The following is a 15,005-nucleotide window of genomic DNA, read 5'->3' as shown; positions in this document are numbered from 1 at the left end:
GATCAGGTTCGTAATCTTTTGACAGCTCGGGCACGCCTCGTGGTCTGGTCTTGTCAATTACCTTCTTTGCAACATTGTATCTCTCTCTTCCGCACCTCCGGCTAGAGTCGATACTTTGTTGCCAGCACCTGTTGCTCTCTTTTGTTAGCTAGTTGCCTTTTCCCTTAATCCACCCGGTACCCATTTCCCTGTATTGTTATGTGAGCCGTTGCGATGTCACAAGCATCGCAACGGTGATCATGACAGTATGGTAGTAAAAGGACTGAGTTGTTACTTTATTTATTCCCTACCAGAGCCTTGTTAAAAATGAATCTTAAAGGACCAGAAAGGGCCTGACAAGGAAAATGTCATGTATTTGCCTGCTGGTAAATCAGAGGTAGGCAACCTGCAATTTTTCCACTTCCCATTTTGTCTTCCTTACAAGGTCCTCATGTTGCACTGTTAAATGGTCAAGTTTTGGTGGCACCAATTTTTTTCCCCATGTTTTACTAGAAAGGAATGGTGGACATGATGTGTTAAGCCTTTACCACTTTAAAAGATTACACCTATTCAGCACTGGCTGGCTGGTGATGACAGTATATCAGAAGACATGACCCCATAGCTCCAGAAGCAAATTGTCCTGACTCCCAGGAAACACTCTGAGATGGGGAACTGTTCTCTAATGTTTATTTGCTAATACATAACAGGAATCCTAACAAACTGAACAAGCGTGGGAAAAACCCAGCCATATAAACCCCGCAGGTTAAGGCGGTCCCAATCTGTGCCTCTTGGAATGGCTCACCAATTCCTCAGTGCTACGCATGCGCTTAACAGTCTGGAAGGGAGCCCCCTGCTCGCCATCCTTACTCATGACACAAATACAGTGAAGTACAGTTGCCTGCTTGCCTCTGTAGCATTAAGATATTGTGTGACTGGCCACATCCACTACACTGCTATTTTGCAAATAAGCAAGCCACAGCATGGCAGCTTTTTTGCAAGAATGTCCATGAGATGCTTTCAAAATTTCCAGTGCATGCTGCTTCAGAAGAAAATGTGCTCAACTGTTCCCCTTCCTATGTGCAATCTGAACTGGAATGTCAAGTCTGTTGCAGCCTTATTTTTTTATATAAATGCATTGGCTGCACAGAGTATTCCAAAACACAGAGAGGAAAGTACTGTATGCATAGCTTGTGCTCCTCCTTTCTCCTTGGTTTTGAGATCTTATTCCAACCATCCAAAGCTAGGTTGCTGCCTGAGACGGAGCAGCAAGTGGCACATCACCCTCTTCAAATCAAGCATCAAAGGTGACTGAAATTATTTTGAAGGACCAAGGACGGGGGGGGGGGGAGTATTTTCCATTCTTCTGTGATAAACAAGCAATGCTTTCCTATAATTTTAAATGATGCACAAAATCATCATCATGACTAACAGAAGGCAATGCCCTGTTAAGCAGGTACTGTGGGAATTTCCTTCATGCAGAAATTCATATTGGCTGTTCTAAGCACGTGTGTCTCCCCAAGAATGATCTTTGCATTCTTATTTGGGCTGAAATCCAGAAATCTGACGAGCAGAAGTCCAAACACTGTTTCTTCTCTTGCTGTTTTCTTTAGAGGTATCCAGGGTAAGCTCTTAGCTTGTCATGTTAACACTCTGTGACACTTGGTGTGTTCTATCCAAGCATATATGTCAACATTGCTCTTGTATCAATACAAATCCTGACAATTGATTGAAATCCATTTCCTTTCTTTTCCCTTCTGCCCATATGTTGTGCAAGCATCCTTACAGTTTCTTCAGCAGCTTATCAGACTTAGTGAAACTCAAGTGGTTTTCATGCTGTCCGTCACAGCAGGAGCAAGGCTTCATGCTTCCTAGGGATGTGTCAGTCCTGGGGCAACCTGCCATCAACTTAAGCAAACACGAGCAAAACATTTAAAGAACACATACATCACTCCAGACTCTGTGCAAAAACATGAAAAGAGCCGTCCCTACTTTGCCAGGTATCCTAGGTAGTGGATGCTGGGTGGCATCTGGAAAAAGGAGACATGTTCAAGGTGCTTGGCTTATCTAAGTAGTACAGTTATAGGCTGGAGATTGCTAAACAGACTTGTGTTTCCTTCCTTCCTTCCTTCCTTCCTTCCTTCCTAAAAATACAATAAGAGACAGTGATTGTGACAGGCTGTATGTGACCTTCTCTGCTGTCATTTTTGCAGGCTAAAGGGTACCCCAGAGCCAAAAACCTTCCCCTATCATAAGTGATATCCTTCCTCTTTCATATTTAATTTAAAAGTACGCAGATGATTAGAGGCAGGGCATAGTTGCTCCTCTAAGTTAGTCCTAAAACTCTATTCTTTTATTTTTGTCCATGCTAGTGGAAACCTATGTGCCCATCTCTCTCTGCCAAGAAACCATTATGGAGGCTTCCCCCGTGCCTTTCTGAAACTTGAATCTCTGCTCCACATTTTTGTTTTTGCCAGTAAATCTGCCAGTGCTGCAATACAAGAATGTGTGGGGAGAAGTGCCCTGGTGTATCTATTCAACCAGAGTGTATTTGCTTCTCTGCAGGATTGCTAATAAAAATGCAGGCTTTATATGCGTTTCTTTCCCAGATGGAGATTGATTGATTGTTTGATATTGTCATGCTTTCAGGCCTCTTTTTTGGGTGGGGAGGGGAATGCAATTTTTAAATTTCAACATTTATATAGTGCCCAAATCACATACACATCTAGATGCTTCACAATAATCCAAAATCATAGAATTACCCTCTCCTCCAGTGTATTAAATGTATTTATTTATTGCAGCTATTTTATATTACTTAAATAGGGTAAATCTCAGTGGTTTACAAGTATAATAAAACCTATAACACATGCCAAAATAATTAGCAATGTAAGCTATAAAATTACAGTATCCATTCAGTTAATTCGTAAAATCAGAATGAATAATAGCTCCAATGCCTCCCTAAATCAAAGAAAGCCTTTACAAAATGGCCAGCTGTTGGACCCTGCCTAACATCAACTGGAAGAGGATTCTAGAGCTTGGATCCAGCCCTTGAAAAAGTGTAGATCCTGCACACCACAGCTAGTGGCATAGAACAGCCTGAGCACTTTCCTCTTGTGACTAAATCTACACAGGAAAAGGGATGTGCATAAAACAACTTTAAGACACGCCTGGGTCTCAAGCTATTGCAGGCTTTATATACCTTGAGAGCCACAGGCAACCGTCTACACTTCTGAAGTATAGGAATGGTAGAATGGAAGTTTGACATTCCTGAACTAACTCTTGCTGCATTTTGTGAACTCAATGAATTTGGTCCAAGGGAAGCTCCACAGTGAGCAGATTACAGTAATTCATGTTGCCGATTACTGAAACATGGGCTGCCATATGATTCTATGATCTGAGAGAAATGATGGAAGCAGCTCTGGACCATAACACTCACCTAAGATAACTTAGAAAGAAATAGCACTAACATGACACCCTAGTCTCAAATGTCAGGCTTCTTTCTCCCTTGCAGGCAGGACTTGAAACAATTAAGTGGGCCCACAAGAATTCAACTTCTGATAAATAGATTTTGTTATAGAAAAGGTAAGAAACCATAATGACGGAATTCCTCCAACTGCTGAATGAGAGCTTTTAAAATAACATATGTTCAAATTTCTTACCGTCTTTTTCCCATACCTGCTTAAGTAAAGGGCTAGAAGCAATTCTTTTTGAGGCAGGAATTACAGTTTCCTTCCGTCCCTTGTTTTGATAATAGCCTGATGTAGTATCAAGTTGTTACTTTGGCCTGCATGAGAACTAACTTCCCAATCAAGCTCAAACACATACTTTGGCCAGATTCTTGAGAATGGCATAACACTGACCATCTGGCTCTGTTCTTCCGAGCACTTCATCCTGCTTACCTTCAGCAATTGGACCGTAATCAGAATTAAGCTTCAGGTGGCTGATGGTCATCCAGGTACAAATATGGTCCAGGCACTGAGACAGTATGGACACAGCTTCATTTTCTACAGTCATCTGAGTTTTCTGCCAGGACTTTCTTCTATAAATCCCTCCCGAAACTTTGCAACTTCTTTCTTGGAGCTATGTTGGTATATAATTTAGTTTAGTAAGGGGTTGTTGAATGTAAGAATTGTTTTGCCATGTTCTAAATACTGTTGAGCTACTCTGTGCCAAGAACTGAAGTACATTTACCTAGTATAAGGCCTTCTGTATAATCCCATGGATTTTATTTTTTTTGGGGGGGGGAGAAAACTATGAACGATCAAGTGGGTGGAAGAAAAGGCCAACACGGGCTTGCTTTTTTTCAGCCATTTGTTCTGCGGAATTCAGCACAGATGACACAGGTGATGGCTTAAAACTTTGACATTCAAAAGAGTGTGCATCACTTCTGACTCCTGCTCATCCCCAGTGGATTGGCCCTCTAAAGAAGGAACAACACGCAAAGGGCCTTTTGGACGTGTGTGATATCCTGCTTGAAAATAGTGTTATTTTAATAAGAGGTGGGGAAACGGCAGGGGAGAAAATGTGCTGCCTTTTGGTTTTGCAGATACTTCTGTATGAATCTCAGTGGGAAACATGGCTTGTGCTCAACTCAAAGAGCATCTGATGCCTCTGAAAGCAGTAGGTAGAGCTGATCACACGTCACAGAGAGCCTATACTTAATATTGCTCTCTAGTGTCATTTGTCCATTGTAACAAAGAAGCTTCTTATGTCCCTTTACATTTCCTATTAAAATAACTGTGCCAGTGCTAGCTGCCCTAGGTCTGTGTAAGAATGAGGAAAGGTATCCTGACACTAAGAAGATAAACAAGGGACTAAAGAAGACAGGATTGGATCTCTTTCTTCATACCAAAGATGAAGTCTACATGGGCTTTAGCCTTTTCTGAAATGGAGCTTAATTTCTTTTCTTCCAAACCCAGAATTAATGACCAATTGCCCCAGGTCTGCAGAAGAAGGGGGAAAGTGATTCTGTCCCCATTCAACAGCCAGAGGAACCAGGATTCTACTGCAGGCTCTTCTCTCCCTCATCTAATGGCTCAAATCAATGATTAGCTCTCTTGAGCATCATTGGAGCATCATGATGTATAACTTAGATGAGCAACTGGAGCCCACAGACTCTTTGATACTGACCCCAATTCACCACCCCATTACATTGTTAAAACCCAGTAACCCATTATTCCAGTTCAATGAAATTTTAAGGGGAGAAAAAAAATAAATACTTCTGTGGTGTTATTCTGTGAATAGCATGCCAGGGAACTGTTCCAAAAAGTACTGAATGAAAATTCCCCTCTAAAATACATTATCTCTCCTTTCTCTAATGAATTACATTTAACACATTTCAACAGCCTGGATTTGTGTAGGAAACCATGTAGCATATGAACAACATTTGCAAAAATGAGCTCACAAGGCCACAGACAACCATAATCCTGCCTTGTCCTAGAATAAAGCCAGAATAAGAACAGCCACTGTCCTAAACATGTAGTTTTTCACCTTGGTTTTCTCCCATTTCTGGCTCAGCTATATATGGTTGATGTTCTCATACATCATTTCTGTATATGGGCAATGGTAGCCTTTGAAGTGGAGGTCAGTGTTACTTGCTGTGGCGAAAGACAGAATGAGCCCATTCCAAATTCCAAAGGCTACTGTAAGTCTGCAGCTAAGGTTTGTCTAGACCAGAGAATGGGAAACCCCTAGTTCACCAAACATACCCTTTAGGAGAAAAGTACATAAAACAGTGAAGGAAGATAGGGATATCTGTTTAGCCAACTAGATCAGTTGAAGCAAGCAGATTGCCTTTGGATCACAGAGTAATCTGGATGTAATATCTCTCACCAGAATGACTATGAGAGGCTTGTCTTTTACATATAACATTTTTAGTAAGTTCAGAAAGGTATAGAACAGGTTATGAGCCTTAATCATACATGTGCCACATGCTGTTGAGCTTTATACAAAGCTTAGTAATAGGACTGAGCATTTTCTAAACATTATATGGACTCTGGTTGTAGTGCACTAATCCAATCACTTAGCATAGTATGTGAATCCAGCCATTGAATTCTATAAATCGTAATTTGTGGCGTGGTGTGGAATGTGAGCCTGAGAAATTGTGGCTTACTAATAATTCACGGTTAGGTGACAGAGCCAAAAGTGATTGGTTGGCTATATCATGTACGCTAATTGGTTTATATTGACTGTTGTCAGCTTTGATCCTGTTAGATGCATTTGACTTGAGCTCCATTTCCAACCAGGGAATATGCAGGATAGGATTGATGGGGTTAGCATCAAAAACATTTGGAGGGACTTGGCTTGGTGAAGCTGCAGTGATGTGGTGGTGGTGGAGATTGAAGCATTCTTGTATCTGTATGTGCATTCTTGGCAGCATACATCTAACTTGAGTAAGAATTAGTGAAGAAGGCTTTATAGCTACAAAGGAAAAAGATTTATTTACAGGAAAAACAGTATAGGCATAGGCAAAGCTAACATGTTGTCAAATATATCCTACCAGGAAGAGACCCAAAAAACCAATGTGCCTTGTATATGTGTCTGCCTAGGAGTAAAGGCAGAAGGAAGTGACTCCATATTAGCAATTTCTTACACAAACAGTAGAAACAGTAAATTTAACTCTTTATCTACTGCCCCCTTGTGGTCAGTAGATCATGAAGTGCTGAACAGTCAGCACCAATTATTCATATTGATGTTCCACTTTTTCTGTGAGAATTCAAAATAGCTGTCGTAGGGGAATTTCTTCTAATAGTATCTCACACAGATCAACTGTCTAAGGTATGACTGACCCAAAGTCATCAATGGTCCTGTGGCCAAGGGCACACTTGAACCTGGGATTCTCCAGCTCAACCACTACACTATACTGACTCTTACAAAACATTGCTTTATGTCGTAAAGGAAAAGCCAAGGATATAGATTTGTGGAGGACAGGTTAACTCCCCCTTTAGAAATCCAGTCTCCAGATGTAACTGGCTCTTACCCCAATTAATATTTTAAACTTTACACACAAGCTCAAAGGCTATATGAGGTCCTATTCTGGCCATTCCATCTAATAAGTTCTGTCATCTTCTGAAGACATCCAACTATCATTGTGCTAGTGTAACAGTAGCACTGACAGGCTTATATCACCTCTGCAATGGCTAGAAGATTCTAGAAGTTCCTAGAAGAAACCACCATCCCAGGAACTTCTCATCCAGAAAAAGTGCCAATTGATCTGCGAGGCATAAGGAAGCAACTGTGCTAAAACTTTTCTGTGGCTTCATGGTTCCTTTGAGCATTATATGAATGCATGAAGACTTTTTTTTTAAAGGAAAGCCAACTTTATGGGCAGGGACATCATAGTAACAACAACAACAACAAATCACAATAATAACCATGGGAAACACCCCCTGTAATTGCTTCCAGTTTGTTTAACCTGCTCAGAGTTCCATCTGTAGCTTTAGTAAACCTGACAGCTCAGGTATAAGTGCTGGAAAAAAAACATGGCTGGAGGATTACTTTTAGCACACTTGAATTCACTTCAAATCAGATCAGATCAGATCAGGGCTTTAGTTTTTAACTCAACAAAATCACCAGACTGTTTGTTCTTTTGGATTCCCTCCCTTTGCTGAAGTAGAGTTGAAAGGAGAAGAATACTATTTTTATGAATTTAGCAACACCAATGTGCATTTCAGCATGCAATATCCTTGCCCCAAGGAACATACAGTCTAAATTTTGAAGAACAGAGAGACACACACAGATGTGTTACAGAGAACAGCAGTAGATTCAAAGCAATATCCTAAGCAGCTTGAATCAAAAGCCAATAAAATATTCCAAGGCTGTATTTTGCAGTTTAAATGCATTCTCTAGAAAATGGATTGCATTGGGTGAAAGAAGAGAAATTACCTTCTTGGAAGATATTCAGGAGAAACCATGGAGGGAGATGCAGGGCAAGGAAAAGCCATTTTTTAAGCAAGAGTCAGGAAAGCAGAACTGCACAAATAATTATCTGGGAATGTCTAATATTTGGTTTCAATGTCTTCACAGGCAAATCCTTTTCATTATTAGATAAACTGTCCTCCAGAGGAAGTGTAGAACTAGGCAAAAAGACATTAAGAGGTCTTTGGTTATCAACATGGCTAGTAGAAACGTTGCCAAACAAAGTTTGTTTGTAAATGGAGAGGACACACAGATGGGACCTGGTGCATTAGCCCCACACAAATAAGAAGCACCAGGTTTGAAGTCCATATGATCATTGACAAAATGAGGGGAAGAACATTAAGAAAAAGATCCAGAATTATGTCCACCAAACAATAGAATATTCCAGGTGATCTCTCTGGGGATAATAGTTGGCATTATCTACCTTCTTACCAGCTAGTCTGCACATGTATGCCCACAGAATGCTCTCTGCATCACAATAGCTTTACACACGCACAGTGGTAATGCCCTGCGGCTGGATATAAATAAATTGACAGTCTTCTTCCCCACTAATTCAGGCAGCAAGCTGTTGGACAGCATATTAATTGGAACTATCCTGAACACTGAAAAGAGCAAACATAGAAGCTGGCTCAGACTTTTGGAATCTGTAGACCTCTGCTGATTTTAACTTTGCTCTTCTGATGTTATGCTTATTTGGCAAACCTATACTCAGGAATACACACTTACCCACATTTAAAAGGGGAGAGAGAGAGAGAGAGGGAAACCCTTATGCAACAGCTAGCCAAATTTGTCTGTATTTGGAAGTTAAACTGGCCCAAACTTGGTTAGGACTTGGATGAGGAATCAAGCCCAGAACTGTTATCTAGACTGGACAAAGGCAATGGCATGTCACTTCAGTGACACTGTTAAGAAAACTTCTTGGATACAATCACCAGGAGTTGAGCTCAACACTGGGCATCTTTTCTTTGCTTTACTTTCTTAATAAGGAAGGAGACTCTCTTGTCTCAGTGTCAGTATTCTCCCCAAGGCAACTCTTTAGAAGAGGATGTAGCTCCCTGATACAGATGTGAAGTCTCCTTTGAATTTAGGCTAATTCCTGCTAACTTCATTGATACATTGATATGGAGGGGTTTATTTTAGCAATAGCGTGGAAGTGGATTCCTGTCAATTTCCTCTAGGGTTTTGGGGTTTTTTGCTCAACTTCTCAGTCAAGCCAACAATTCTGGACTTTTCAGATGGTCTCCTTTCCAAGTATGAACCAGGGACAACATTGCTGCTTAGCTTCCAAATCTGGACAAGTCAGCCACCCTAACATAAAGCAGGAAGTTAACGCTGGAAATTCTGGAAGTGAAGAAGGGTTACTCCCACCCAGGAATATGTTCTGCTGGTATGTAGGCCTGCAGATGAGTCTTGGATGGGATTCTAGAAGTTTAGGCTTGAAAACTTTCAGTTTTGGACTGAAGTTGAGCATCTCTAGCTTTAATTACTGCAATGCACTCTACATGGGGCTGCCTTTAAAGAGAATGTGGTGGTCCACCATGTAATGGCTTGGTAGTTATGGGTGCTTCTTGATTTGTCTGTGTAACACCATTACTTTGACAGTTATACTGGTTTCCTGTGGGTTTCTATGTCCTATTCAAGGTGCTCATTGTCACCTTGAAAGCTTGGGAACATGTATCTTCCAGATTGCCTTCTTGTGGCCTTACCTGCCTGCTCAGTAAGATCAGGGAGGGCTCTCTTTGGGTCCTTACTTTGAGAAAATGTGACCACCAGGGACCTTGAAGCTGGGCCTTCTCTGTTCATGCTTTCCTCCTTTGAAACAACACTTACCCTACAGTTGAAGTGGCTCCAATTCTTGAAATTCAGGAAGGCCACCAAGTCCTAATTGTCCTAGGAAGCCTTTGGAAAATGAAGTAAAGAAGCCCCCTGCAACAGTTGTGACTGTTTATATTGGAGAGAGAGAGAAATAGATAGACAGATAGCGGAGATAGGTTTGTCTTGCTACCGTATTGAAATTGATGATTCTATTCTTGCATTTGACCCCTAGTTTGTCTCTGGATGGCTGTCTATTCAACTTCTGTGAAGGAACTCTACCCTTAGTGTGTGGGGGTCAGCCACCTACCTACCTGCCCTGCTTTTCCATTCTCGTGACATCCACACTCTTACCTTGTACTGGCTGAAACATCAACTGAAACTTTCTTTCCTCAAAGAAAATATGGCTTGACTTTTTTCCAAGTGGATTTAAATATGGATAAATCAATCCCTCACTCCTATGAGTTTTCTTTCACAACTTCTTTCGGATTACTAGTCCTTCCAATCTTCTCTTTTCCTCTTACTTTAACTGGCTCTGGCTTGAGTTTTGGGAAGGAAGGAAGTGGTCCAGTGGTCCTTGGAAATACTGCACCTCTGGATTTCCTGCAAAGTCATGGTGAGGGTACAGAATAGAATGGCTGAACAATTTAGTCCATTAGAATGTTTATATTAATTTTTTACCTACTGGTTATGTAGAGGAATATGTGTACATATGTCATGTTCCCCTGGAGAATGGGCACCCTGGGAATAACACCCATAAATGCGATGAAAAGTAACACCAGAAAAGATATACACTTTTCTCTCAACATGCTTATAATTTAAAATGTGATCTTTGAGTGATGGAGGACAATTAACAGGAAGATCCCGAGTATTCTCTCAGTAAATCTGTGTGAAGCAACTCTACTCCACTCTTTGGCCTTGCCTGATTCAGGATCATTGCCATGATTCAATATGAGGCACTCTTTACTCAAAAAATCCAGCTCTGCCCTTTGATTCAAAGTGGGACAACTCAACGTGGATGGCTATTCCCATCTGGCACAATGAAGTCTCATTCTATACATGTATGCAGAAGCTCCTTTGAGTATCTGAATGAAAGTGGGATAGCTGTTCTCATTTGGCAGTTCAGAGGAATGCTGCTTTGATTAGGTGGTTTCCTTCAAAGGGGCACTTTGATTGAAGCTTTGCTGCATTGAAGTGACCTTCAAAGTGCAACAGAACCTCGTTGGTTTAGTTTACTTGTGAATAATTTTAATAAGGGTTGAAATCCTAGGTTTTCAGGGCCAGTCTGGGTTGAGAGGAAGAAGTGGAGGTAGAAGGGAGGGAACTGGCACAGATGTACATGCACAAGCAAAAGAAAAACATTTAGTCATTATTATGTTTCTAATGTGTTTTGAGGAAAGAAACTATGATCGAGGGAATTCATTTCAATATTTCTTCAAGACTGCCTGGGGCAACTTTTCTCTAAGTTCATTGCAGCAAGACAGTAATGAGGGGGGTCTGCGAAGGGAGACCAATGTAGCTGAGGATTGTGGAACTGGAGGATTGAAGGACACATCACTCACTTGCATGTTGTAAGACCTCTTTTATATCAAAAATCACTGCCTGGATATTTCCCTGCTCACAGCCTGCCAAAGGCTCTTTATTTTCATCCGCTTCCACATCCATTCGGAAAATGTTGTGAGTGATCACTTGCGTTTCTGCTTTCTCTGGAGTGATACAGGAAAAACAAATGAACCAAGCTAGTGCCTATCACAGAATTTCCTTAGAGGTTCCAATGTTATTTTCTCCCCCGTCATCTTCTTTCTTGTGTCTAGGGACTCCAGATGGGAACGTCAGAACTGGAAGAGATGGGTGCCAAGTTCTGCGTTGGACTTCTGGTCCTTCAGCTGAAATCCCTGCCATGCAGCGAGAAGGTGATGGCCCAGGCAGAGACTCTTTTGGACCCAGAAGAGGAAATTGCTGATCTCCATGCACAAAGGTCAGACCAGTAACAATTTATCAGGAACCAAACTAGCCCTTGGCTTTCAAGGTACTAGAAAATGGGACCTTTATGTACACTTCATGCTCTACTATTTATTTATTTTTTAATGTTTTCTCATCCTTAGTAATCTGATACTGAAATTAATGGTCAGCTAAAAGGAGCTTCCTAGTACCTAGACTATAAGGCTTTGGCTAGGTTTAAATTTGAGCTACTAGGGGATATCTAGTGCAAACAGAAAGATAAGAAGTAGTAGTAGTAGTGGTGGTAGTTTTATGACTATTATTAAAATTTCTTTGCTGTTCCATTCCAAACCATCTCTGATTGGCATATGAGAAAAAAAAAAAACCACCACCATGAAAATACGTTACAACATAAACAACTTAATCCTAGTAATGTATTACTATAATATAGTAACAAACACTTTTATCTAATGATGAATGGGAAAGATGGAGAGATCCAGGAAAAGAGGTATGGCTATTTTGTATAAGGGAACATGATCAGCAATTTCAAAACAGATAAAGAAGAACTGAAACCAGATTTCATCTAAAATCTCATGATGAGCAGGTTCAAGGTCCTTAAGGGTAGAATAGATCCTTGTTTTCCTAATCAGGGTTGTCAAAATCTAGTAAGCAAGGTTGTTGATCCCATCCCATTTTCTTATGCTGGCCAAAATGCATGCAAACTTGTTCAGTCTGTTATTCCCAGTAGACGCAACTTGTTTTGCTTGAGAGGAAGGAATGGCCATCTGTTTTTAACAGAACCAGGCATTCAGGTTGATCAGAGCAGGAAGCAACCCTAAGCTGGACATTCTTGTAAGAACTGAGTTGTATCACCAAATCAGCTATAACCTGCTGATGGAAGACTGTTTTCTTGCTTGGTATGATTGGTCTTAATTGTAGTTCCCAGCAACAATCTAACCAGGATGTTGTGCCTAGTTTGAACTCTTCCCTGCTATGTCTTTGCTCACCAGTTCAAGACTGGTAGAGGTGCTCAAGTCTTTACCAGATTTAAAATCACCCCAGTATAATAGTTTGCAATACCCCAGTAGGAATAGATCAAAGTCCTATATTATATGTACAAACAAGAGTAATCTCATTTCCTTTGAAGTACGCTGTCTAACAAGTCTGCAAAAAGAATGATGGACTTATGTAACTGGGTGTGGACAATGCACGGAAATATATTTTTTGATCTATCATCTTTGAGAAGATGATAGAACTCTTTGGTCCCAAGCAGTTATCTTAAATCTTCTGCAAAAGGTAGAAAAAAGGTAGCACATCAATTTGCAAGGAATTCCAGTTCACACAATGAGTCTTTTGTTGAAATAATTCTTCCCCCATTTTTTCCCCAACACAAGACTGTATTGCCTCTTCCTTCTTCATATCAGAATTGTTCCATAATTTATGGTGGACTCTTAGTCTTTTCCTTCAGGGATGCTTTAGCAGTCATTAGCACCACCTGTTCTTGATGCTGGAGACCATATTTACAGTCTTGCTCATTGTTTTTAATGCTTGAAGGAAGGAAGGAAGGAAGGAAGGAAGGAAGGAAGGAAGGAAGGAAGGAAGGAAGGAAGGAAGGAAGTCTTAATCATGCTCACTGGTACATGTGAATGTAGAAATGATGCATTTATGTGTGTTTCAAATGCCAAGCTGGCCATGTATAGCTGCCTGACAAGTGATTGGTGTGTCATTAAAGGGCATCATTGGGGCTTGCTTAGATGAATGCATACCAGGCATAAACCAGGATCTCAGCTTTAGAATTTGGAGCTGCTGAAGGCTTTGAGCAAAATAACTTTGAGCAAGGAAGGCAAACTCAGACACCTGGGAAAGCTGAGGAATGAAAACATGAGGCAGCTTGATAAATGGGGAAAAGGGTCAAGGTGTTTCAGAACTCAAGTCTCCTGAAGTAAACCGCTGAGCTGCCGATCGGAAGGTCGGTGGTTCGAAACCGCGCGGCGGGGTGAGCTCCCGTTGCTCGTCCCAGCTCCTGCACACCAAGCAGTTCAAAAACATGCAAATGTGAGTAGATTAATTGGTACCGCTTCGGCGGGAAGGTAACGGCGTTCCGTGAGTCATGCTGGCCACATGACCCGGAAGTGTCCTATGGACAACGCCGGCTCCAAGGCTTTGAAACGGAGATGAGCACCGCCCCCTAGAGTCGGACACGACTGGACTTTACGTCAAGGGAAACCTTTACCTTTACCTACCACCTGGGGAACAATTGTTGTTGTTTATTCATTTAGTCACTTCCTACTCTTCGTGACTTCATGGACCAGCCCACGCCAGAGCTTCCTGTTGGTCATCAACACCACCAGCTCCCCCAGGGACGAGTCCGTCACCTCTAGAATATCATCCATCCACCTTGCCCTTGGTCGGCCCCTCTTCCTTTTGCCTTCCACTCTCCCTAGCATCAGCATCTTCTCCAGAGTGTCCTGTCTTCTCATTATGTGGTCAAAGTATTTCAGTTTTGCCTTTAATATCATTCCCTCAAGTGAGCAGTCTGGTTTTATTTCCTGGAGGATGGACTGGTTTGATCTTCTTGCAGTCCAAGGCACTCTCAGAATTTTCCCCCAACACCACAGTTCAAAAGCATCGATCTTCCTTCTCTCAGCCTTCCTTATGGTCCAGCTCTCACAGCCATATGTTACTACGGGGAACACCATTGCTTTAACTATGCGGACCTTTGTTGTCAGTGTGATGTCTCTGCTCTTAACTATTTTATCAAGATTTGTCATTGCTCTTCTCCCAAGGATTAAGTGTCTTCTGATTTCCTGACTGCAGTCAGCATCTGCAGTAATCTTCGCACCTAGAAATACGAAGTCTTTCACTGCTTCTACATTTTCTCCCTCTATTTGCCAGTTATCAATCAAGCTGGTTGCCATAATCTTGGTTTTTTGAGGTTTAGCTGCAAGCCAGCTTTTGCACGTTCTTCTTTCACCTTCATCATAAGACTCCTCAGTTCCTCTTCGCTTTCAGCCATCAAAGTGGTATCATCTGCATATCTGAGATTGTTAATGTTTCTTTCAGTGATTTTAACTCCAGCCTTGGATTCCTCAAGCCCAGCTTGTCGCATCATGTGTTCTGCGTACAAGTTGAATAGGTAGGGTGAGACTATACAGCCCTGCCATACTCCTTTCCCAATCTTAAACCAGTCCGTTGTTCCATGGTCTGTTCTTACTGTTGCTACTTGGTCGTTATACAGATTCTTCAGGAGGCAGACAAGTTGACTTGGTATCCCCATACCACTAAGAACTTGCCACAATTTGTTATGGTCCACACAGTCAAAGGCTTTAGAATAGTCAATAAAACAGAAATAGATGTTT

General features: G+C 41.4%; 1 protein-coding gene across 1 annotated transcript in view; it reads left to right on the top strand.

Moving 5' to 3' along the window:
* AGBL1 (AGBL carboxypeptidase 1) overlaps positions 1–15,005 on the top strand; it is a 336,673-nt gene that overhangs the window by 210,160 nt on the left and 111,508 nt on the right. The window contains exon 22 of the mRNA XM_063314373.1: positions 11,520–11,683. Within this exon, the coding sequence (XP_063170443.1) occupies positions 11,520–11,683 (164 nt within the window). The remainder of the gene's footprint in view (positions 1–11,519; positions 11,684–15,005) is intronic.

This window comes from Candoia aspera, chromosome 13 (genome assembly GCF_035149785.1).
Source record: "Candoia aspera isolate rCanAsp1 chromosome 13, rCanAsp1.hap2, whole genome shotgun sequence".
Classification (NCBI taxonomy): Eukaryota; Metazoa; Chordata; class Lepidosauria; order Squamata; family Boidae; genus Candoia; species Candoia aspera.
This window is presented reverse-complemented; position numbering and strand designations above follow the sequence as displayed.